The sequence below is a fragment of the Podarcis vaucheri genome, assembly GCF_965113315.1.
Source record: "Podarcis vaucheri genome assembly, chromosome: 11".
Lineage (NCBI taxonomy): Eukaryota > Metazoa > Chordata > Lepidosauria > Squamata > Lacertidae > Podarcis > Podarcis vaucheri.
The window spans coordinates 4431902-4458037 of NC_138749.1; the positions used below are offsets into that span (position 1 = coordinate 4431902).

A 26136-nucleotide genomic window follows, 5' to 3' on the forward strand; every position below is an offset into this window, starting at 1 on the left:
ACTGGCGGCCTTTAGCAAAGGGAGGCATTTGCTCTTCAAAGCCTTATGTGGAACTGCTTTCTTCCAATCTAGCATTATTTGCAATCTGGGATGGACTCTTTTCAAATTCTCAAGTGGGCCCACTTCAGTTCCTTGGGAGTCAGAATCAAACCTTTAGTTACCAACCCTGTAGCAACCTGTGTACACAGTAACTTCTGCAGCTGGTCACCCATCTAAAAGGGGAGTGAGTAGATTTTGTCTCTTCGGTAGGTAATATGACTGCATCTTCTGGCAGGTTTGCCCAGTTTGATCAAGGTTTTTAAGGCTGCAGCAATCAACGTTGATGGTAACCAGATTGCTCATCCATGTAGCAAGGTCTGATCTGTTCGCAAGGTGAAGATCGAAGAAGACCCTAATAGCAAGACCTCTGCCTTTGCTTCTTGAGCATTGGTGCTGAAGCTTGGATCAGCCACTGTCTTCTTGGCCTGATCAGATAGGGCTGGAGAGATCCCACCAGGCACAGACAGGGTTATCTTGCCTCAATTCACCCATCCTCTGGCACAGTTTCCAGCTAAAGGGCCACTTTCCCTTTTGTGCAACTTCACAAGGACAACATGCCAGTGATGGGTGAGGCCAGAGACAAAGGGGAGAAGAGCATTTAAAGTGAGTTTTACCTTGGTACACTTGGCTTGCTTCTACCAGCACTCACACTGCCCTCTCTGTCCTGCGCCCGCTCAAGCAAGAAGCGTCATCAGAGTTCAAGGATGCATTGCAGCCAGGCAAAAGCACTTGAGGGATGGTGAGGTCTTGGGAAGGTTCCTTGAATCACAGAGTTGAAGGGACCCCAAGGGTCATCAAGTCCAACCCCTTAGCAGGTATCTCAGCTAAAGCAGCCATGACAGATGGCCATCCAACCTCTGCTTGAAAACTTCCAAGGAAGGAGAGTCCACAACCTCCCAAGGAAGACCATTCTGCTGTCTAATAGCTCTTATTGTCAGAAACTTCTTCCTGGTGTTTAGTCGGAATCTCCTTTGTTGCAACTTGAAGCCATTGCTTTGTGTCCTACCCTCCAGAGCAGGAGAAAACAAGCTTGCTCCCTCTTCCATGTGACAGCCCTTCAGATATTTGAGGATGGCTATCGTATCTCCTCTCAGTCTCCTGTTTTCCAGGTTAAACGTACCCAGTTCCTTCAACTGTTCCTCATCAGGCTTGGTTTCCAGACCCCTGATCATCTTGGTCTCTCTCCTCTGTGCACCTTCCAGCTTGTCAATGTCCTTTTTAAATTGCGGTGCCCAGAACTGGACACAGTATACCAGGTGTGGTCTGACCAAAGCAAAATAGCCTAAGGAATCATCCAAGTGAGAGAGATTTGGAGGGTCATATTAGGCCCCTAGACCTGATGTTCTCTATCTATCCTTGCTTTAGCATGTCCCTGAAATCTTAGGGGATGGCAAGTAAGCTTGTCCCCATGGGCACCTGAACGTTATGATTGCCTGAACCAACTGGAGCATGTTGCTGCTTGTGTTTAGATTTTGGGCAGGAAGAACCCGCGTCTTTAATGAAACCGATTGCTCTTGATTCTCACCTACAACTTGCCGTGCTCATTTAATTCTTGTTTCCCTGCTCGGGAGCAAGGCTGCTTTCAACAAAACAGAGGTGTCTTTAAAATATTCAGCGGAATGAACAAAGCCTCCCTCTCCCACTGTTTCTGTCCTTCACTAGACCATCAGCTCCGTGTTTTCCTCTTTTTGCCACCTTGATCACAACGGTGCTCCAGGACATGAAGTGCTGTGTGCAAGGCAATGCCCAGCCACTTGCAGATACAGAGACTTCAAAGGCTCCTCTCGAAGACTTTGGGTGCACCCAAAGCTACTTAGGCTGGCGTGGTTGTTTAATTTTATTTTTCAGTGTGCCCCACCTACCATTTTTGACCCAGGTTACTCCTGCAGGGATCTTTCCTGGAGAGCCTTGGTGCTTTGAATTGAGCTCAGCAGCTTTCCATTGGTGCCAAGCCTTTTCCAAACTGTCCATTATGCTTACAAGAGTGCTAATTTTTTTCCCAGAGCCACACAGAGAAAATGTTAGATTCAGCTTGGCTGATTTGTTCTTCACACTGCTCCCATGGTGAAGAGGATTGATTTTTGTGTTTCTTTTGATGTTTGGCTTGCTTTCCTTTGGAATGCAATGCTTTGGGCCTTAATCCTTTAACCTTGAATCTGAGCACCACGGCTTCACGAGGGATAAGGCTTTTTTCCTCTCTCTTTTTTTGATGGAGGAATGGACTACCCGTTTGTTATATCGGATCAGCTGGGAGTGGTGATGTAAAACAAGATGGATCTTCAAATAGTTTATTTTTCTGCTATTAAAGGCCTTGTGGTGAGGTTTAGGGAGAAGTGGCTGAGAGACTGAATTGTATATCAGGAGGTCCCTGGTTCAAATCACACCTCTGCCATAAACTCACCAGGTTGTGGGGTTGTTGTTGTTGTTTTTAGGCTACTCACACTCAGCCTCTGCCTAATTTCTGGGGATGACAATTATACTGGCTCACCTTGCAACACAGACAGGGCATTTGTGACCATCCAAATGCCCTGGAGCCCATCTACAGTTCCAGGAAAGTGTGACCAGTGCTCAGAGATGATGGGAATTGCACCTGGGAGGCTGCAGGTTCCCCATCAATGACATCTTGTAGGGTGATTGCAAAGATTTCACCAAGATTATGTGAATATTTTTTTTTGGGGGGGGGGGGACACCAACGCTCTATAGAAATGCATACAGTCATACCTTGTATTCAAACAGCCTAGATCTTGAATGTTTCGGCTCCCGAACGATCGAAACCTGGAAGTGACTGTTCTGGTTTTTGAACGTTCTTTTCGAAGCCGAACATCTGGTGGTGCTTTTGCGGCTTCCAGTTGGCTGCAGAAGCTTCCTGCAGCCAATCAGAAGCTGTGCTTTTGTTTTCGAACACTTTGGAAGTCAAATGGACTTCCGGAATGGATTCCGTTCGACTTCCAAGGTATGACTGTAGTAGTAACAAAGGAAAAGTGGAACGCCAGTTGCTGTTTTCATCACTGACACATTTCTGTCAATCCTCTTTTTCATTTATATATATATATTATTTTTGCCTGTTTGTTTGTTTATATACCACCCTTCGTCAAAAGACTACAGGGTGGTTTACAACATAGAACACAAATGCCAACAGATAACATGAAAACCAAAGCAGTTATAGTAACACAAGTTTAATAAGATAACACATAATAGAATGTAGATTCTCATAAAATATCAATTCCCTCTACAACAATAGCATAAAAGTAAAGGAGAAGAAAATCATTGACCAGGTATCAAAAATACCAAAGCACAAAAACCAGTCCATAGATATATCCTTCAAGCTGGCTTGAAGCTTATTAAAAACAGCCATAAAATGTTATAAATAAAATACAGTGTGATAGTTGAAATATAATATAGCAATTGCTGATAACAAGCCAACAAGCAGCATATGGCACCAGTAAAATATCCAAAAATAGATCCACAGTTGTCAAAACTTAATTCTGAGGATTGTCAAAGGCTTAGCAGAAAGGGGGGCTTTGTAAAGATAGCCGGGAGGTTTCAGCAGAGAGCCTGGCTCGATCTCCCTTGAAGGGATCTGCAACATAGGTGCCTTCCTAGAGCCTAGTAAGGAAAGTAGAGGGCTCAAAAATCTCTCTCCATGGCAGGTTGATTTTCCCGTGGACCATGGAAAAATACACCTGGAGTGTCCTTCTCAGGTGGGGGAGGGTTGCCATCAATTTTGGATCCCCTGACTCTAGATCCCCACAGATCCCCTGAACCTTATCTATCTCCAGCTCTAGACATAGTGAAAAACTCACACCTTCTTCCCTGGGCAGCACAAACCAGCAAGACTTGGGATGCAGCTATGGGTCTGCTTCTCTGCTCCAACCCAACCCCATTTTGGGTCACTTTGTTGGGGAACAGACTCAGGCTGGGACGGATGTTGCAATTTGCTCAGCCTGCACAGATTCACAGATTGCTTAGCTGGAGATCCACAACCTCGCCTTGCCTCGACCTCTGCTTCTTCTGAACTGGTTGTTCTCCAGCGGGCAGATGAGGGGCAGCTACCTGATGGGCGCGCATTGCATTTGGCTCAAAGGTTGGCAGTTGCAGACCTCTCTTGCCTAGGGCAAAGCTATTGGGCCCTTGCCCACTTGCTCAGGCTGTAGCTGCTGCAGAGACGGGTCTGCCATCAGCGCTAATAGCAAGCTTGTTTGATCCCGTGCTCCCGATGTGCACAGCCTGTCATCTTCCCTGGCCAGCTGCGAACACTGGTTTTTGGATAAGGGTCCCCAAAGCTCAGCAAGTTATGGAAATGGGTCCATGGCAGCTGATGGACAAACGTGGAGGGGAGGGGAGCACCCCGCTAATGCTTCTCAGAGGGCAGCGTTTGTGGCAGCAGCTGCTCTTCCTCCCTGCCCAGCATCAAGAACGGCTCTGTGGGCAGCAGGAAGAGTCTGGAGTGCTGGATTTTTATAGGATCATTAATTATACGTTATAAGGCAGCTAAGCATGGCATTCGTAGTGTGATGAATTTCATTATGAATGGCCTTTTCATATTCTTCATCTCATTATATTCAGTCCTTGTGACCTAGAGTTTAGCTAAAGTTATTGTTCGGGTTAACTTTCATTTAGCAGGCGTCCTAATTTTAGAAGCCGTATGATCTTTAGATTTTATGGAGAGACAGTGTACTTATGGGTGTGTGTTTTGCAAGATCTCCTCTTGGCAGGTGTGTGTGTGTTTGTAACAATTCCAGCCCGTTCAGAGAAGGGATTTAGGCTGGTCTTGATTTGCTCAAAGGTCTTCACTGCCTTATCCCCTGGGTAGCCTCATCCACCTGAACAGATTCAGCTATCATCTCTATGCCAATGACTTTTAAATCCATCGCTCCGCTTTGTCTCTCGTACAACAGTCTCTCTGAAACATAATCTTGGTTGTCTAGCCAACAGCTCAACCTTAATCTTGCTAAAAAGGAGCTCCTTATTTTTCTTCCTTAAAGGGGAAACTTTGGTGCTGGCACAGTTACATTCCCTGTTTGTTACATGGGCTTCTGAGTTGAGGTGGAAGCGCTGTTGCTCCCTTTCCTCCACTTTCTAGCCAACTTTCTTCCAACTTTCCTGGTGAGATTCTCTGAAATAACTGCACCCATGCCCTGCTCATCTCCTTGCTTGGCTCTGATCAGCTTCTCCTCCCTCCTAGTTGTCTTTCACACTCCTCTTCCCTATTCAATGTGTGGCTGGGGTTCAGATAGAAGTCTGTGAACGGAACGTGGCTCCATGCAGCGAAGGAACCTCAAGTGGCTTTAGCAACCAGGGGGTTTGGCGAGTCCCCTTCCAAACCTCCCTAAATACCTTTGACTGGCTCCATGCCTTCGCCCTGGTTGCCGTATTTGGCTTCTTGGACTTGGAGCAGTCGAAAGCAACTGTGTTCCTGGAGGGACCTCAGCCTATCAGGCAGCTGGTGGTGGCACTGAAAGGCCTTTGGCTCTCTTCATTGTCCAGTAGCTATCAGAATAGACAGCTGCTACAGTCACCCAGTGGCTTCTCAGTACGTGGAGCCTCATATACGGACTCCTGTGTGAAGCAAGGCTTTTGAAAGTACTTTGGCAATTAAGATGGGAGACTTCCATTTCTATTTTGTATTGCTCATTGCTGCTGGTCTCGTCGAGACTGTGCTTTGAAGCCTTGCATGAAACGGCAAATGTCAGGAGTACTTTGAATGTTCTGCAGTATAAATTGCTTGCATCTACTGGAGCCCTAGAAACTGAGTTGGTTCCACATGGTTAAGGGCCTGTCTGCACGTTATTTATTTATTTATTTATTTATTTATTTATTTATTTATTTATATTATTTATTGAATTTACATACCAGCCTATACCCAGAGGTCTCAGGGCGGTTTACAGAACCATTTATAGTGGGTATAGTTGCTATTTTTTAAGTTTATTTTTTGGCATGTAACCACATAACAGGGTCATTCAGCTAGTGTTCCAGAATAATGAACCCAAAGAACCACTTTTTCTTATACCACAAAAAATCCAGCTTTTGTAAAAGATCCAGAACGGGTCCTCAGTATTTTCAATATTTGTGTGACGTATGCTCTGCCAGGGGGCAGAGGGGAAGGCGTGTGAGCACAAACCCGAGGCTCAAACCAGCTAGTCCTCATTATTCTAAACTGTGGTTTAGCACTGTGTCCAAACGAGGCCACTTGCAGGAAGCATAGCCCTTTGGGCGGCCCATGAAACTGTTAAATCTGGACCTTAAAAATGCCTGCTCGAAAGTGCTCCTTGTTCTTATGAGCTGCGTTCCCCCCACTCCAAAATAACGCAGCCGCATCCTAGAGAACAAGAGCAGGGCCGCTGAAACAGCTTCAGAAGTTGGGATTTAGGTCAGAAACTTTGTTTGGAAGAGGATGTTCTGTCAATCCTTGCAGTGTTTTCGCTCACCAAGAGCCAGGCAGGTTTTTCCAGATACGTGGGCGCTGCATTTGAAGGATTGTTTTTATACCTGTGACTTGGCATTTACATGGCTTTCTTTTGTGAAGGCTGACAGCCCTGCTCGCTGGAGCTACAGCTGCCCTACTCCGCTCCGTACGAAAGGCCACGTGCAGATTCCTGGCATATTGTCCCGCTTAAAGCTTGCCAGGCCTGACTTCAACATGAATCCCTGCAGAGCTCTAAGCCGGGGGAGGTCCCCCACCCCAGCCCACCGCTCGCCCGCTCTCTTTACCAACGGAGATTTATTTTCCATGGGTGGGGAAGGAGGGGAGAGGATAATTTCTAATCATTTTGCTGTTTATTAGAGCAGCCAATTAAGGCCGGAATTTGCAAAGGGGAGGATCAAAACACGCCATTATTTATTTATTTGCTGCAGCAAAATTAGGAACGAGGCTTCGGAGAGGATACGCTGGTGTCAGTTTAAAGACCCGTTTAATTCCTTATTTCTTCAAGGGGTGTGCTGGCGAAGGCTTTTGACTACGTGCGTGGCTTGCAAAAGAGGCAGAGGGGCCAGTTCTCTTCTGCTGCAAGCTAGACGTAAGCTTAGTGTGCCGGTTTCTCAGCCAGATGCCGTCGATAACCAAACACAGAGGAACATGAGCCGAGGCCTCACAGAGTTGGAAGCAAACACGTATCTGGGCTGTGCCGCTTCAGAGCTCGACTGAGTATCCACATGTTGGAATGTTACTTCCTTTAAAAAAGAGAGAACAGGTCCTTGCACCTAGAAAGCTAGCGTATCAGGGAGAGAGCTTCAGGGCTGGTCTTCTTCCTGTCATCCAGTTTCCCTTGTGTGAGGGTTGCCTCCCCCCACTGAGGAGCGTTCAGTCATGTTGCACCCCAATACGCAATCTGGGTTATCCTCCCTCAGTGAAAACTAAGCCAGGGTGAATGACAGATTTGCAAAAGGAAATATCGGGGTGAGGAAGGGAGTAGCCCCATCTACTTGCTGTTTGTGAACAGGTGCACTATCTTCTCTAGGAGATCATTTCTCAACACACAGCCTGCATGCTACAAGAGACATTGTGCACCTCTGACTGTGCCATTTCTGCCATTGCCGATGCCGCAGGACAGTGCTTGGTCCTGAAAGAAAGAGGTGTCTGCATCTAGTAGTTTTCTTAATGTGGTCACTCACCTTGTTTGTTCTGGGGAGGAGTCGCATCCTGGGTGCAGTCTCCCGACCTAGTACTACAAGAATCTTTTCTTGGAAGAGGTTAACAAAGAAGAAGAAGAAGAGTTTGGATTTGATATCCCGCCTTTCACTCCCCTTCAGGAGTCTCAAAGCGGCTAACAATCTCCTTTCCCTTCCTCCCCCACAACAAACACTCTGTGAGGTGAGTGGGGCTGAGAGACTTCAAAGAAGTGTGACTGGCCCAAAGTCACCCAGCAGCTGCATGTGGAGGAGCGGAGACGCGAACCCAGTTACCCAGATTACGTGACTACCGCTCTTAACCACTACACCACACTGGCTCTCAAGAGACCCCTTCCAGTTCCAGCTGTGCTGTGAGTTGTTCTCCTGTACGCAGATTTTATACTGGTGCCTCTGTTTAGGTTCTGCATTGGTGCTTTGTTGGTGCCTTCTTTGCAGGACTCAACTGAATCCCTGTTCAAGCATTCCCTTTCCATCCACAGTTCTATTTTGGTAGAGCAGAAGACTTTTAATCGTGGGTTTGAGTCCCATGTTGGACAAAAGATTCCTGCATTGCAGGGGGATGGACTAGATGACCCTCCCAACACTACAATTCTAGGATTCTATGACTTGCACAAGCCCCGTTCCTTCTGGTGTTGTTACCCTCTCCCCCTCCAAGAAGCTGGCAGGCAGAGTTCTGAAGTAGAAAACCTCCTAAATTTGTGGAGACTTCTCACATGATTTTGAATCCTGATTATGCTTTGGTCATAAGTGTCCTCTTTCAGTTATTTAGCTCCACCAATAGTGTCCTTTGTAGCTAACCAAGTTAGCTGCTTTATAGCAGTGGATCATCTACCTCGGGTCGGCAACGTGCGGCCCATGGGCCAGAAGCAACCCATGGAGGCCGTTTAACTGGCCCACGAACCACCCCAGAACCGAGCTGCCCGTTCAGCGAGTCCCAGCGCACTGCGCTAAACCAGCGCAGCGCAGGGACTCTCCTCCATGGCTCTAGAAACCACTTCTTCACATGTCCATGGCACTGGAAGTCTCTTCTGCGCATGCCCAGACACCGAAAATCACTTCTGCACAGGAGCGATTTTCGGCATCTGGGCATGAGCAGGAGCGATTTCCGGCACTGCAGACATGCACAGACGTGATTTCCGGTGTTGCACTGCGCTGGTCCGCCCCATGGAGGATCTCCGCGGGAGTGATCCGGCCCCTGATCTGCCTCCTGGAAACGTAATCATAGACCAAGTCTCAAAACCATGACAAATGTGGCAGACAGTTCCATTAGTCTAACTTTACTCCTAGCAATTTTTTTAAAAAACGATACAAAGCAGCCACATGAGGCCAAAATAAGGAGTAGAGGGCCAACAGTGGGAGAGTCTGCCTACTAACCCTTTTCCTTCACCACCATCTCGGGGACTTTTCCCCTCCAGGAAAAAGCATAGCTTTGAAGACTGGGTGGTTCTGAGTGGGCAAATGGAAACAAAAAGGTTGTAGTCAACTGCTTCTGCAATCCCTCTTGTTTTCAGTTTCCATGAAGCAGAATGACTCTGAACGTGTAGTGCATTGGCTCCTCTTTGGGAAAAGAGTTCAATGGTGGTGGTACTTATTTCCCTCCCCAGAGTGAAAAGATTTGGGACTGGTGGAGAATGCTCTCTACCTGTAGGCCACAGACTCTGCAAAGTCCTGCATGCGTTCATGAAAACTGATGGCCTCCCTCTGCAAAGGTCTCCGTAGGGCCCCTCCTGTCTGAGGACCAGATGAAACCCCCCCTCACGCTGCTCAAACCACGGTCTCCCCTTGGGGTAAAGGCTTGAGTTCTGCGGAAAGTCGGCACTCAAATTTAGGCGTGCAAACTCATTCCTGGAATTCTTCCACCAGGTTTCGGCTCCTTTTCAGCTTAGCAGAGAGAGATGTTCAGGAAGGGCAGAGTGGCAAGCAATTCTTCAGTTTATGGGGACTTAATCTGTCATCCCCGGATGAATCACCGGACATCTATTTCAGCATAGTTGCTTATACTTTCAAAAAGAGGGCGGGGGGGGACCCAGAGCCTCTGCAGCCATCACACCTGACAGCATTTGATGACCGGAAACATCACGGTGCAGCCAATTAAGACCGGGAGGTGAGCCCAAGCAAGGCAATCTGTCAGTTTGTCGGTGGTTAAGCTCCCAAGCCTGCGGTCTCAGCTGGGGTGCAGAAGGCTAAAACTGCACCGGCCATCTGTTGAATAATCAATATTGGAGGGCCTCTGTTGCTGCCCTTGCGCTTGTCGGCTTCCAAACGCTTTGCTGGCTTAATGTTCTCTGGATACCTCTGATCAGCCCTGCAAAATGTATGACTAGATCAGGGTTCAGTGAAAGGTGAGTCTCCAAATTCAGAATTCATGGCCGGGAAGCAGCCAGCCGAGCGCTGAATGCTGAGCAGGAGCCCGGCAGGAGCTTTTGGGCGTTGGTGGTAAGTGTTGCTCTGAGGCCAGGGAGAAGAGAAGCATCCTTCTCACTGCTTGGTTAGCTTAGCACATCGCTAGTCCCGTAAAATTCCTTCTGTGGGCCAGGGCTGCCATTATGCCGAATTGATTCATCAGGCTATGCTGTTCTCAAACAAGTTAAATTTCATCATACTTGACTTGACTTAATTTAAAAATGAATTTAGCTACCTCTGAGCAGACATTGGTTTTAGTGTTTCGAAGAAGTGACATTTTCCCCCCTCCGCTAAAGCAGACTAATGAAGCCGTATTAGTGCCCTAACTTGAGCAGTATATAAAGATTAGTAAATAAGACCCCATTAAAAATACTTATAATGTAAGCAACATGGGTCCCAGTAGCCTTCCTAATGTCCATTAATGCTTATTCTGAGGATCAGAGCTCATTTTACTGAGCCATTTAGTCAAACCGTGCGATTATTTAGAAAGTTAATTCATGCATACTAAAATCGAGCTTAAGTAATGCAGAGGGTAGGAGGTAAAACTCTATGGAGATGATAGTCCTTTTTGTTATTTAATGATCAGCCATAATTAACTTGCAAATTTGAAATAATTAGAACAAATTAAAGGTATTTAACTTTGCCTCCCTAAAGAAAAATTCAAATTGCACCAAATGCGGCTTTAAATTATTCAAGTCTCAGAGGTCTGTGCAGGGTTTTCTCTCTCTCCCCCCCTTCCCCCCCCACAATGCCTTTTTCTATGACGAGAATACCAATCTGCTTTTTGTCAGAAAGCATCCTATCAAGCGATTGTTCTTTGTGTCTAATAAATGACAGCTATTCTTCTTGGTAAAAGTATTTTAGTCTCTGAAGACTACATCAGCATTTCCGTGGCATTTTAATTCAATAAAACAAAAGGTTAACGTTTCTCCCCCACTTCTCGCCCCCCCCTCTCCCCGCCCCAATACTTCTTAAAGAAAGCAAATCCCAGCAAGTGTTCGGTGGGTCCTGAATGGCATTTTGAAATTTCCCACTCCAGCTCAAAAGTGGGGGGGGGGTCCCTGGCATTGGGGAGCTAAAGTAAGTCAAGTTCCGGGTGGCCCATCTTGCTTGGACAGAGTTTAGTTGAATATTATGGTGGTGGAGAATCATTTCATATTTGAGTCTCTCTTCCTGCATTTCCCCATAGGGTTGCCCTGTGTCTTTAACTCATTGGCATATTGTTCAGCGACTTCATTACAACTAGAAATGTTAAATGCCTTCCTGGCAGTGATCACGAGTGGAACCGCTGTAGGGAAGGCCGTGAATCTACCTATGTGCCTACTACGAAAGGAAACCTCTTTGAACATAGGAAACCCCCTTATGTTGTCAAGACAGTTGGTCCACGCAACTCAGTGTTTAGACAATATTCTGACTGGGAAAAAGCTCCCCGAGATCTTCAACCTGCGCAACTCTTTGGAATAGAGAGCAGGAAACATACTGTGCGGCTGGGTCAAACATACCTTGTTCTCAGTCAGCTACAATAAACTGATACTGTGGTTTCAAAATCTATAGGAAGCTCCCAGGCCTATGAAGATGTAGACCTGAGTAGGGATAGAGTAGGAGGAGCAGGGGGGCATTCTAATCTTTTGGCAATCTGGGCATGACTTGGGGCGAAACAAGACACAGTAATGTTAGTTGTGTGATTGTAATAAATGTTGGCAAAGCATGAGACTCTTAATGCCAGGTTTGTGGGTTCGAGCCACAGCTTTTGTTGGACAAAAGATTCCTGCCTTGCAGAAGGTTGGGCTTGATGGCCCCCATGGTCTCTTCCAAATCTACATTTCTAGGATTTCTCCGTCCATCGTTTTTGTTAGGTAAATAGCAGCTGGAGTGGGGCGCTCAGCAGATTCTGGGTCACGTGGAGTGGAAAGGGGAAATTTAGCACTACCTTCGCAGCCCCAAGGCTGTTCAGACTCCTACTAGCCACCGTTATGTAGCCTAGAATATGCATGTTTACATTTGGACACTTGTCTTCACGCTGAGTCCTGAGTTACTGAACTGGCCTGCCCATGAGGCAAGGTGAGGCAACTGCCTTGAGCGGCAGGATCCACAGGTAGATCTGGCCTCCAAGGAACAAATCGCCTGCTGCTGCTGCTGCCATACCAGTGGCAGCTATAGGGCACATCCTTGGCAGACCCGCCCACAAGTTGCCTCCACAGCAGCCTCTCATTACCGTATTTTTCACTCTCTAAGACACACTTGACCATAAGACGCACCTAGTTCTAGAGGAGAACAAGAAAAAATAAACATTCTCTCCCTCTGTGTTCAGCGCCCCTTCAGCAAAGTGGGAGGAGAAATGGAAGGGGCTCCGTTTCTCCTCCCACTTCGCTGAAGGGGCGCTGCGCAGAGAGGGAAAGCTGCGCAGCGCCTCTCCAGTGAAGTGAAGCCAGGAGAGCAAGAGGGATCAGTGTGCACTGATCCCTCTTCCTCTCCTGGCTTCAGCAAAAGCTGCGCAGCCTGCATTCGCTCCATAAGACGCACACACATTTCCCCTTACATTTTAGCAGGGGGAAAGTGCATCTTATAGAGCGAAAAATATGGTAAATAGGAGGCACTGCTGTTCTTCTCCCACCCGCTTTTCCCCACTGTGGATCTTGTTTCTACCCCGCTTATCCCTGAAATAGATCTTCTCTCCCCTCTTCTTTCCTGGTGGTTGGGGCACATTTTTTGATTCAGCCTCAGGAGCTGAAATGCCTTGGAACAGCCCTGACTGCACATGTGAGCAAGAGTGATGCTAGCAGCTTTCGGTGGGCTAGCATGATTTGGTTTAAAACTATGGTTTTTTACTTTTGTTGTAAGCCGCCTTGAGCGCATAGAGAGATAGGATGTATACAACTGAGTAAGTTCCTTCAGGTGCCTGGCACCTGACAAAATTACGCAGGGGGAGGGGAATGCCCCCCTCCATCTCCTTGCAAGCTAAGCTGATAGTGGGGTGCAACAGAAGGAGGGAAGGATGCTGTTTTGCATGCTTAGCCTTTGGTTGGTTTCATTCGGGACTGATAATTTGGAGGATGAGCCAAAGCTCACGTGGAAAAAGAGGTGCTTGAAAGAAAGGAGAGAGGTGGGAAAATAAAACTGACCAAAGGATTCCTCAAAGTGATAGACACCCTTCACTGCTAACTGGATGGAGTGGAAACGTGGCCTGACTCTGTTCCAGTCGAAGCATAACCTAGATTGGAAAAGGCTGGTGGCTGTGTTGAAAGAGCTTTCATCAGCCTACTGTTTCAGCAAAAGACTTCTTCTCGTTCTGAGGCATTGACGCCCTTGAAATCCTTACTCAATATTAATCCTTCTCTTTCTTAACTCCTGGTCTTTTCAGGCTTTCACTTGCATTAAGAGCTGAAGGGTCAGACCCCAAGGCCTTGTTAGCAGAGCTTGCTATGCTGTACATTTTTTTTATTTCTTTTCCATCCTGTCCTTTAAAATTAGCAATTTAATTTTTTCCCTCTCTCTGGCACTTGCAGTGCTACTCAACCCTGAAAGTAATATTCCATCCTAGAGGTAACCTTGGCTTGTCAAGAGAAGCCATTTGAGTGTTCCAGCAAAGTAACTTCCTCCCACTAATTTTGCAAGTCAAAGGTCGCCCTCTTCAGAAAACAGGGCTATCAATTCTAATTAAATCTTTACCCTGGAAACCCAGAAGGCGCCCAAATAACGACTGGCTTCTTAAATATCTTTTAAACGATGCTAATTGTGCTGAAACTCCTGGGTGAAAGAGAGCTCCTCCAATCTTTTCATTGCACTGGAAACGCTTTTTTACATTTTCCCAGGAGACAACTGGGATACCTATTCAGGCCCATAAAGGTAAAGGTAAAGGTACCCCTGCCCGTACGGGCCAGTCGTGTCCAACTCTAGGGTTGTGCACTCATCTCACATAAGAGGCCAGGAGCCAGCGCTGTCTGGAGACACTTCCGGGTCACGTGGACAAAGCTGCTCTGGCGAGCCAGCACCAGCGCAGCACACGGAAACGCCGTTTACCTTCCCGCTGTAAAGCGGTACCTATTTATCTACTTGCACTTAAGGGTGCTTTCGAACTGCTAGGTGGGCAGGAGCTGGGACTGAAAGACGGGAGCTCACACTGCCGCGGGGATTCGAACCGCCGACCATGCGATCGGCAAGCCCTAGGCGCTGAGGTTTTACCCACAGCGCCACCCGCGTCCCTATTCAGGCCCGTATCTTAGAGTAATCTCGGGGGGGCATACTCATTATTCCTGTGCATCACACCTGAAGTTAGGGCAGGTGTTGGTCTACATGGTATGTTCCAGCAGTATGATCTTGAAGTCTTGTCTCTCCTTCTAATAGTGAACTTAGCCACTGACTGTTGATGGGTTTGTCACCAAAACAAGGTCAGTGAGAAAGAAGAGGGGAGCTATCAGCATGCTCACAGGAATCCAAAGGCTTGCAGGAGTACAAAACAGCCCCCCTCAAAAAAAAATAATAACAATAAATAAATAAATAACAGGAGCTAAGTACTTTGAATAGGCCTGCAGGTAGCCATTCACCTGGTTGCCTCTGGAAGGTAAAAATAGCATCCAGGTATTCAAGAGTGTGTACAAGTAAATTTTTTGGTCTTGTGGCACTTCTTTTGTCTGGAAGATAAGGGAGCTGTTTTGGTGGGTCAAATATATTTTAATGCTTTTTATATGCTAATATACTGTTAGCTTGAAAGAGAGTGAGGGAGAAGACCAAAATTGACACCCGTATTCTTTTCCCCTCTTCCAGTTCTCCGAAGCTCAGCTGTGAAGATTGCCTTTCAAAAACGTCAGCTTCTGGGAGAGGCTGCAACACACCAGGAAGCAGTGGAGGGAAGAAAAGTGTTGGCTTCAGTGCCCATGCAGACGGTGAATGCTTTGGAGTGCACACAAAGAAGGAGACTGTCAGACCAAGAAGAGGTGAGGTGCACCCCGATATCCCCAAAGGCCAAGTCACCCGCACCATCCAGCAAACCTTCACCACATCCTCTACTGTCTTTGGTGCTCCTGCACCTTCCTGCGCTGTATTATTTATTTAATATATTTACATGCAGTTTCATAATTGAAACAGTATCTTAAAGCAGATTACAAAATAACATGTACATACAACATATCTTCCTATATACATAGAAATGTAAGGCTGTCATCATGTAGGATTTTTTAGTGCTGCATCCCAATCCTGGATTTGCTTGAAGTAGGGCATGGGAGGGGAGTAAAAACAGAGGGAGCTGCACAACAGGATAGGTAAATACTGGTTTTAAATAACAGCAGAGGTTTGAATAAAGCAGGCATGGAGAGAGGAATCTGTGATTTTAAACAATGGACAGGTGTTTGAGAAGAGTTGCATTTTAAAAATCAAGGCTTCAGTACAGCGAGAAGGGATTTGGAAAAAGCTCTGTTGTGTTAGCTTTTTGGTGTTAACTTCTGTGCTATACCCATCTCTGCTATTTCTCCTTGTTAAAACTGGCTTGTTTAATGCTTTTTTTTAAACAGTTCTCAGTGCCTCTCCATTCCTGCTTTACTCAGACTTCTGCCAATGTATGAGCACAGCGAAAAGGTAGAGACACTGAACGAAAAAACTTAGCTGTTTTAAACTTCACCATCTTCCATTCCTCAGTTGAACCAAGTAAGAGATAAAGGATGCAGAGCCCCCATGTGATGTCTTCAACATGAAGTTCCCTCTCCCTGCTCCCGGAGCTTGTTTACCGGTGATCTGCCTCTGGCTGGCATCCCAGACAGACCAGGGAGATCTTGATAGGCGACATTTCCCAGCGTGGAAAATGCACACACCCTTCATCCCCTTCGCAGGGGAAAGAAGAATAGTCAGAAAGTCCTTTTACATCATGTTTATTTCTGACCGTACAACTCTACAAGAAAACATGTCCGATCACTTCAGTCTCCTTCAAGCAAGTACAGAAGACTTCCTTCACAAACGCAACAGGAAGGTCTCATATTACACACTGAACACAGCTTTGTGAAGCCTGTGAACTTCCGGGAAGATTCTTTCCCACAGCTAGTCACATCACATGATGTCAACAAGCTGGCTGTTTGCAGCTGCGTTGTTCTCATATCGTAACACCATGTAGTAACTTAGAAGATTATTATTCTGTTAATAAGCATTCACCCACCGCATCCATTGAGTGAGCGTAACATTTGCCAGAGTGGACTGTAGGACATTAAGTTAACATTAAGTTAAGTTTCTGCTCTGGTCAGACCTCACCTGGAGTACTGTGTCCAGTTCTGGGCACCACAGTTCAAGAAGGACACTGACAAACTGGAACGTGTCCAGAGGAGGGCAACCAAAATGCTCAAAGGCCTGGAAACGATGCCTTATGAGGAACGGCTAAGGGAGCTGGGCATGTTTAGCCTGGAGAAGAGGAGGTTAAGGGGTGATGTGATAGCCATGTTCAAATATATAAAAGGATGTCACATAGAGGAGGGAGAAAGGTTGTTTTCTGCTGCTCCAGAGAAGCGGACACGGAGCAATGGATCCAAACTACAAGAAAGAAGATTCCACCTAAACATTAGGAAGAACTTCCTGACAGCAAGAGCTGTTCAACAGTGGAATTTGCTGCCAAGGAGTGTGGTGGAGTCTCCTCCTTTGGAGGTCTTTAAGCAGAGGCTCGACAACCATAAGTCAGGAGTGCTCTGATGTTGTTTCCTGCTTGGCAGGGGGTTGGACTCGATGGCCCTTGTGGTCTCTTCCAACTATGATTCTATGATTCTATGAAGATGCTCCTCCCACTGAATAGGAGGGTTTTTTTCAGGGCGAGTAGCCATCTTGCCACCTGCTACCCCAAATTTGCCATGCCCGTGGCTGGGTTGGCACAGTCAAATTGTTCTCTGTGTGAGTGCATTTAACATGCACAGCTTCTGTAAATAGCTGCCGCAGGGAGTGTTCTCTTGAAATGCCATAAACAAAGCAGGTTCAGATAGGTGATTTCTTGCCACAGCCATGGCTAAGCGAGTGTTAAACTTTCCTTCTTAATTTCCCTCAATCCTGAGCTTGCCCAGCTTTTACTTGTGGCTTCCATAACTAAATTGTGTTGCTGTGCTTCCTTCCTTTGCTATCTTTTAACTAGCAGTTCAGTTATGTCATAAACATTAAGAGCTTCTGAGTCAGTCTTCTCTGCAGGTGGCCCAGTAATCTCAGAGTGAGCCTTAATCTACCTTTTGATATCATTCTTCTGCACAGGTGAATGTCAGGGTAAAATGTACAGAGATCGTCATTGTCATTGTTAGTTTTATTTATATCCCTCCCTTCATCCTCAGTAGCACACAACAATTCATAAAATGCACACATCAACACAAAAGTCATTTGAAATTGTCTCAGTTGTTTTTACACATGAAATTGTGTTAATGGTTTTGGGATCATAGAATTGGAAGGGACCCTGAGGGTCATCTAGTCCAACCCCCTGCAATGAGGCTGTCCCTTACGGGGATCGAACCTGCAACCTTGGTGTTATCAGCACCATTCTCTTACCAGCTGAGCTATCCATGAATCTATATACAAAATCGTTAATATATATTTTATTGTGGGTGTTAGAATCACAGAATTGTAGAGTTGGAAGGGGCCGTGAGAGTCAACTACTCCAACCCCCTGCAGTGCAGAAATCCTCTTCCCAATGAACCCACGACCCTCTCCATAGGAAGCGATTCATAAATGAAATAAATAGGTATTAGGAATAGCATGTATCCTTCCCTGAGCCCTTGAGATAGGGCAGGCAGGAATCTGATTGAAAACTTAATAGTTGCCATGCCAGCCCCAGTAGTACAAAAGGTACAGAAAATGGTTGCCTGATGGGGATGGGAGATTTGCCTTAATTTCCAGCAAAAAGAAATCGGTGTGCATGTCTGACTTTTCATGATGCAATCTCCCTCTACAGCCGGAAACGCAGAATTTTCTAGCCCAAGGACTCCTTTATAGCCGGCATCTGTTCTGCTCTTCACTTAGTGTGTCCACTTAAGGAGTGGGCCAAAGCACTCTTTCTCTCGAAGCAAAGGGGAAAGAAATTGGAGCAGTCTTGTGCTTGGCTGCAGAGCCTAACATAATCTTTGCTTCGCTTATGAGCTGGCTTTGCCCCCTCCCCCCTTTCCCTCTCTCTTTCCTTTCCTTTCCTTTTAAACTTGTCAACGAGTTTGCGATTTGTGTCAGCAGAAAAATAAAAAGAAAGGCAGAATGTGGTTCAGCTCTCCTAGGAACAAACAACCTGTGTTATTGGTTAAGACCGCGTCCGCATTAAAAAAGCATTCGCGGCGAAGAAACTTTTGAAAGGGTATCATCAGAGGGGGACCCGAACAGAGGGTGAGGTTAATCTCTTCCAAGGCTCAGCTACAAAAGTTGGAAGCCGGCAAAGGGCTTGTGTCCAAAAGAAATCAATTTCTAATTTGAAACAAAATCATTTTTGACTAACAGGAGTTCAGGACCCATTACTTTTGCTGTATAGTCTGCTGACATTTCAGCTCTTTCTGTGGCGCGCAATGAATTCTAATAGTCATCTCATAACGTTGCTACACCAATCAATTTAAGCGAGAGAAAGCCGTTACAATTCTGTGAAGTTTTCAGGGGCAATTTTCACTGATGGATTTCTTTTTTTCTTTTTTCTTTTGCCCTTTTTTCCCTTTTCCTTTCCCTTTCTTTTTTTAAACCATCATTATTTCATTTCTTTCTTTTTCCCACCCTCCCCTCCTTCCTTTAAATGCCTCATAATAGAATTGATACCTACTTCTCCCATTGTTCTTTGGACTTTTCTGTGGGCTTCCCCAGGAATGAAAAACGCCTTGAGGAGTTTGACCCTGTCCTCTGGCTCTCCATGCTCCCCTCTTTGTTTCTCTGCAGGTTTTTCTCTCTTTTTTTAGCAATTTGGTGGGGGGAAATTACAGGCTGATAAGTGCTGGCTTGGCAGTCAAGTGATTTGTAGTAATTAACAGATTGCCTCCCTCACCTGCCATTGAAGGCTCTGGGCTCAGAGCACAGGGCGCTGCAGTTGCACAGCTTCTCTCAATTTCAGAAGAACTTGGTTGGGTCTCCCCAGATGCCTGGGGCTAGCAGGTCTCCGAGGTTTGTGTGGCGGAGGCCGCGGGACCCAAGGCTGATCCACAGGAAGGGAGCAGCGATTTATGGGGTTTTGTGCCTCCCATGAGACAGGAGCCAGGGCTGGAGGAGGAGGAGGCGGTGCCTGAGATAGGGGTCCAGTGGAAAGAATCCCCTTCCCCGCTATACTCCCAGGACCAGGAAGGGCTTAAAAAGACAGGCACAGTGGCAGCTTCTGTGTAGGGTAAGTCGAAGGTTGCTTGTGTGTGCTCCATCAGACGAAGGCACTTACCGTATTTTTCGCTCTATAACACGCACCAGACCATAACACGCACGTAGTTTTTAGAGGAGGAAAACAAGAAAAAAAATATTCTAAACGAAATAGTGGATATATGATTTTTGTGGTTCATGCTGTGGCCACAGACATGTGATCTGACAGTGAGTTTGGAGTAGCCCAATGCAAAAATCCTGAGGATCCATGTGGATCCGTGCTTTGTAACCACGGAGGAGGGAAGGAAGGGGAACCATGGATCCTCTGCTCACAACTGCAGAAGATCCCCCCGCCACCCGCAGGCACTCGCTCCATAACACACACAGACATTTCCCCTTACTTCCTAGGAGGAAAAAAGTGAGTGTTATGGTGCAAAAAATACGGTAATTTTGGGTAGAGGCGTGGTCACGCTGCTGCTCACAGCACCAGTCTGGGGACAGGATGCCAGCTCCTTAAGTCTCCAAAAGCATTTCTGCATGTTCTGTACACCTTAGAAGCCACTGTAAGTGAATGCTTTGTCAATAAAGTATTAAACCTCTGGCTGTTTGTCCTGCTCGGGCTGCGTGTGCTTAGTAGACCAGGTCTCCTTTAATTTACTAGGGCAGAAATCCCTGAGCTTTTTTGGCCACTGCTCCTGTGCTTCCATAATCTCATCCCCTGTGCCCCCTTCCTCACACTATAAAAGGCATTATTCAGAATAGCTGTTTGCACGACCCACCAAGGAAGATAATAACGCAGTAAAATTCAAAATGTTAACAATTAATTGCACATTTATTCAAAATCCAATTAAAACTATTTAGTTTAATTAATTTTTAAAAATGATTAACTTAATTCAGTAACAACAGCTTTTCAAAGTCTGGTCATTTACTGTTCCAGCGCCCCATTCCCCTCCCCCCCGCAACAGCTTTGCTTCCTAACACCCCCTGCTGCCCCTTTACCTCCTTAGCACCCCCTAGGTCATCCCACCACCCTCTACGGGGCAGTTTGCACACTTTGGTGACCACTTTACTCTTGCCACTACCACGTGGAACCAGCCACTTTAGTAGAAAGTCCCATTTCCTGTACTGTCTACAGGAGTAGGACATCAAAGCCTACTTTAAACTATCCTATGTGTTGGCTGCCCACCAGTTTTTGCTAAAACAAACAAAACGCCCGTCTCATAAGGCGCTCCCAAACAGCAAGACCACTTTGCCAGTATAATGCAATGCCTTTGCACCCTCCTTAAAGGGGAATCATTTGCAAATGATGGAACTGGTCCAGGTCCTTTATATTTGTGGATGCTGTTTACATTTATCTGTTGCAGCACATTGCATGACCAGAAAACTAGGTACTCTTATTTATTTCTAGGATGGCTTTGCATGAAAGCTTTTTAGGTTAATGTTAGGCTGAGGTGTTTCCTTTCTTGGTCCTCTATTGTGGCAATCCGCTTCAAAATCAAGTTTAAACTTCATAACCAGAAGCAACAGGAGAAAGGGTTTGCACAATTATGCTTTAGAGCAGTTTCCAATTAGCTCTTTAATGCAAGCCCCCTGTTTTTCAAAAGCCAACCCACAGACACCCTACTTTTGAAAAAATCGTATCTCTTTTGAAGTATTTGTTATGTGAATGTTGCCGCAGCCCCCCCCCCCGGGTGGGTTACATGGACCCCCAATTAGAAACCATTGCTTTAGAGAGTATTGTCCTAGAGTTGTCATCTGGAGATTATAATCAAACTATTGAAATGAAATAACTTCAATCCCTTGATGCCTAGTTTAACTCTCTTCCAAGTCATTGTAGTTGCCTCGGGAACTCCACCAACTATTGATAACAGCACTGCGAATGTCAAAGACAGCTGGTCCACAAACCATAAGAAACTGTGTAATTCTGAGGCAGACCATTGTTCCGCCTAGATCAGTATTTACATTTACATCTGAAACTCTGGACAGCTTTGGCCAGGACCTTTTCCTCACCCTACTTAGAAAAATACCAGGGATTGACTTTGGACATTCTGCATGCAAACAAATGTGTTCAGTCTTCCCCACAATCTTACTAATAAGGGAAATAATTCTGGCCTCTCCTCCTCCTCCAAAAAAAGGGGGGTGACCCTGAAGAAGGTCCAATCCTGAACATCTCCAGCTAGTACTGAGCAAGGCCCTTTTCGCTCATTCCCTCTCCCGAGAGCCCAGCTTTTACAGTAATTTACCACAGCTCTTGGACCCGGGTGGCGCTGTGGGTTAAACCACAGAGCCTAGGACTTGCCGATCAGAAGGTCGGCGGTTTGAATCACCGCGATGGGGTGAGCTCCCGTTATTCGGTCCCAGCTTCTGCCAACCTAGCAGTTCAAAAGCATGTCAAAATGCAAGTAGATAAATAGGTACTGCTCCAGCGGGAAGGTAAAAGGCGTTTCTGTGCGCTGCTCTGGTTCGCCAGAAGCAGCTTAGTCATGCTGGCCACATGACCCAGAAGCTGTACACCGGCTCATTCGGCCACTAAAGCGAGATGAGCGCCGCAACCCCAGAGTTGGTCACGACTGGACCTAATGGTCAGGGGTCCCTTTACCTCTACCACAGCTCTTAATTAAAGTGTCCAAATTAAGTATGTACAAACCTGGTTCCCAGAGAAAACGTCTCTTTCAGACCCATTTCTAGGCAAGTTATTGCCTTATTTCACATGTTTTCAATATGTGCTTTGTGAACATATTCAAATGTCTTCTGGTCTTCTATATACAGAATATGCTTCTCAAAGAAAGTGGCCCTTTCCGCCATTCATTTTCCCTGTGGGTTGATTTCAAGATTGGTTTCTACGCTGCAGATGTCCAACTAATACGAGTCTTTGGCACTGCAAAAGAAATGAGTCTGCCTCTGAATTAAAGCAGAATGTAGAGGGGACAGTTCTTTGTGCTTTTGAGAATAACTGTGCATATTTAAAATAGGACTGAGAATTCTCCACTGGTTTCCGGAGAATGCTGGTGATCTGGGGGTGACGTTTGCGAGGATTGGCTGGATGATCACTAGGGGATGGGAACCCGTCACTTGCTAAAACCACAGCGCTGACACAAAGTCTGTTGTGGGTGGTGTATTATGCAATTATGACTCCAGGCGGCCCTGAAAATATATATTCCACTCCATACCTGTCAAGAGTAATGACTCCTTTGGCTGCCGATTCACCATATAGAAAGTTCCCTGCGGAATAGCGTGGCCCTTGGGCCCTGCGTTCTGAAATAAGGCAAGAAAGGCTGTCCAAAACTTTTCCGGCCTCTAATGCCCATCGTAATTGTCTTCCACCGTGTTCTGCAGGGATGAGTTCAGCCTCCCGGAAGGATGCGGCTACATCCCCCGGACTGACAGGCAGCAGAAAAGAGCTTGTAACTGCGGCCACCTCCCCAATCCAGCATGACACCTCACGGTAAGATGACTGGTAATCTCTGGTTTAAGATTCCTCAGACGCAACCATCAAATTCGCCCAGATACGAGGGGAAGCAGCTGAGTTTCTGTGATATTTCATGTTTTGCTCAAGCTGGATAATATAAACTTAGAACTGCCATATCCTGTGACATTTATAGTAAGCCTTAAATTGCTTGTTAGAATAAGAAATGCAGGAATATGCCAAGTTCTAATGCTTTAATTTTTACTTAGAGCCTGAGAGGGGGGAAGTATTTTTAAGTTATAAGTCCTGACACATTTAATACATTTGTAAATAATTTAAAGGGATGGTGTTCACTGTGTTTAGACCTTTCTTTCCCTTCAAAGTCCACTTTAAGTTTTTTAATCCTCCCAGTGTCATTGCCCTCGCTCCCACCAAATTGCACCACATTTTATCATGATGTGTTTCTTTTAAGCCATTTTATACAAATGTTATTTTGCTGTTTAACGGCAAGCAACAAAATCACATTAAGTCAGCAGTTCTGATAAGTCACCTTCAGAAACCTTAAATGGCAATATTGCTCTTGTGAAGAACTACAGAAGGATAAAAGCAGAGTTGTTTTTCTTCTGGGCTAATAAGGTTAATAACAGCAATTGCCTTTACTTTGGTCTTCTCAACGCTGAGAATGTATTATATGAAAATCTCAGCCCGGTTTGAAAACGAATCCTAGCTTTGGACATCAAATGGTCAGCTTAAAATGGGGGCTGCTGATGGCAAGAGACGTGGGCACTTCCAGTTTGGAGCAGGGACCCTGTGACCCAGTGTGTTTGCTACGTTATGCTGCCTCTTTGCAAATCTGGAAACAGACTAGGGAGTCGGTGCTCCATCCTTCACTTTCTCTTTGGACATAAATTACTTGCCAGTTTTAAATCATGCCTCACCATTACATCTGCCCAACCCAACTGTCTTTCCTCCTAGACTGGGGTTTCCACTGCTATTTTAAACCCTAGTTTCAAATCCTGTTTAGCATTGGTGCACATGTAACACTGGACTGTGCTTATGGCTGGCAAAGTAGTTCAGGGGTGTGTAACCTGGTTCCTTAAAGCCACGGAAGCAGGTGTCAATTGAATTGATACATGTCAAGGAGTTCCACACATGTGGCCACCACCATTGAGAAGGGCCTGTTCTCTCAAGGTGCAGGCTTCTGAAAAACGTAACTACTGGGAGAGTTCAGGAACTCAAAATTCGAGCAACTGTTCCAGAGCCCGTTTTTAAACTATACTGTGCTGGACCCTCGCGTTGGGCCAAAATGGATTCAAGTTTTGTAGTATCTGAAAATCCCCCTCGCCTTTATAAAACCAGCTTCCCTGTTAGTGTTTTTAATGCACATCCTATTGACTTTGCATATTACTGGATTCTGTCTTGTGAAAGGAGACTTAAAACAGAGCATGTTAACATAGATTGTAAAGGGGTTCAGTAGTAGAATGTCTCTACCTGTTCGATCATCCCATCCAGTGTTTGCACAGAATGGTTGAGCGTTCAAGCATTTTGGGAGTAGGTTAAAGGCTCTGACTGACAAACTTGTACAACAGAAACTTACTTTTTCTTTGATCAAGAGGCTGATTGAAAGGGTAAGTATCTCCTGGAGAATTCGCAACTCCTTCCTTCATGAACAATGCAAAAGGTTGTTTAGCCAACCTAGATCCAAAGAGCCCTGTAGGCTGGGAACACTTTCCGATTTGTCCCTTTTGGCTGCATACATTGGTGCCAAACTGAATAATATAGCGAGGGGTCCCCCCAATCCTTGACTGTTCATGGATTGGCTCTCTTTTCATGCTTGTATCAGGATCCATTGTGGCCATTCATTTTCTGAAAAACTTCCCTGATGTGATGCCTGCTTGACAATCTGGTTGTAGCTTGCCCGGGTTTCAGCTGTGCAAAGCTTTCTTGAAGTGCTGACAACCAGCCAATTCTTGGTGCTTGCAGAAAGCCCAACCCTGCAATTTGAAGCCCGCCACACCTGCTGATAGCTGGGTCTTCAAAGCACCTTGCAAGGGGCTCTGCAACCCCTTTTGGGCCCAGTCGCAGCATTCCCTGGCATGGCAAAAATGGCGGTGGGCCAAATGTGGCATTCCTGACCCTTCCGTAGACTAGGAGATGTGCTAGATTTGAAACTTTCATTTCAGCACAAAATATGTCACCGTAGCTCCTAATATATAGGTAGGCTGTGTAGGCAGGATCCTTCTGGGGTCTTGAGTACCAGTGTGCTTTTCTCCTGTCTGTCCACCTTGGGTCATCCCCCATCAGGAGACGGAACACACTGTGCTGCAGTCCTGAAAACATATGTGGCCAGGACAAAGAACTTTTCTCCACCCTCTTCTCCTGGTTGGGTGGATTACTCTGGTACTGGTGCTGATGATGAAAGAGAGAGGTTTGTTTTTGGTTTTTGCTTCATAGCAGGTAAAAGTTGAGCGCTGAGCTTCTATCAGAAGAGAGCAGTACATGTGAAAAGGATCTAGGAGTCTTGGTTGACCACAAACTTGACATGAGCCAACAGTGTGACGCGGCAGCTAAAAAAGCCAATGCAGTTCTGGGCTGCATCAATAGGAGTATAGCATCTAGATCAAGGGAAGTAATAGTGCCACTGTATTCTGCTCTGGTCAGACCACACCTGGAGTACTGTGTCCAGTTCTGGGCACCACAATTCAAGAAGGACACTGACAAACTGGAACGTGTCCAGAGGAGGGCAACCAAAATGGTCAAAGGCCTGGAAACGATGCCTTATGAGGAACGGCTAAGGGAGCTGGGCATGTTTAGCCTGGAGAAGAGGAGGTTAAGGGGTGATATGATAGCCATGTTCAAATATATAAAAGGATGTCACATAGAGGAGGGAGAAAGGTTGTTTTCTGCTGCTCCGGAGAAGCGGACACGGAGCAATGGATCCAAACTACAAGAAAGAAGATTCCACCTAAACATTAGGAAGAACTTCCTGACAGTAAGAGCTGTTTGACAGTGGAATTTGCTGCCAAGGAGTGTGGTGGAGTTTCCTACTTTGGAGGTCTTTAAGCAGAGGCTTGACAACCATATGTCAGGAGTGCTCTGATGGTGTTTCCTGCTTGGCAGGGGGTTGGACTCGATGGCCCTTGTGGTCTATTCCAACTCTATGATTCTATGATTTTACCCTTGAACCCATTCCTACTTTCTCGGCCAGGGGGAAAGAGAGCTGGAGGAATTCCGAGCCCAGCTGATGACCTCATGGCCTGCTATCCTGTCCAACTACATTCTTGTGTTTAAATTGCTTTCAGACCTTTCTACATCTTGTGCTAAATAATAATAATAACAACAATAAATGATTGTCCAGTGTGGTGCTTGCTTTTCCCGAATCTTCTCTTCCTTCCCTTTGA

General features: G+C 46.0%; 1 protein-coding gene across 8 annotated transcripts in view; it reads left to right on the forward strand.

Moving 5' to 3' along the window:
- Window positions 1–26136, forward strand: part of KIAA1328 — a 234468-nt gene that overhangs the window by 183618 nt on the left and 24714 nt on the right. For all 8 annotated transcript variants that reach the window (XM_082241971.1, XM_082241972.1, XM_082241973.1 and 5 more), the window contains 2 exons: window positions 14836–15005; window positions 22666–22774. In XM_082241971.1, coding sequence (XP_082098097.1) covers window positions 14836–15005; window positions 22666–22774 — 279 coding nt within the window. The remainder of the gene's footprint in view (window positions 1–14835; window positions 15006–22665; window positions 22775–26136) is intronic.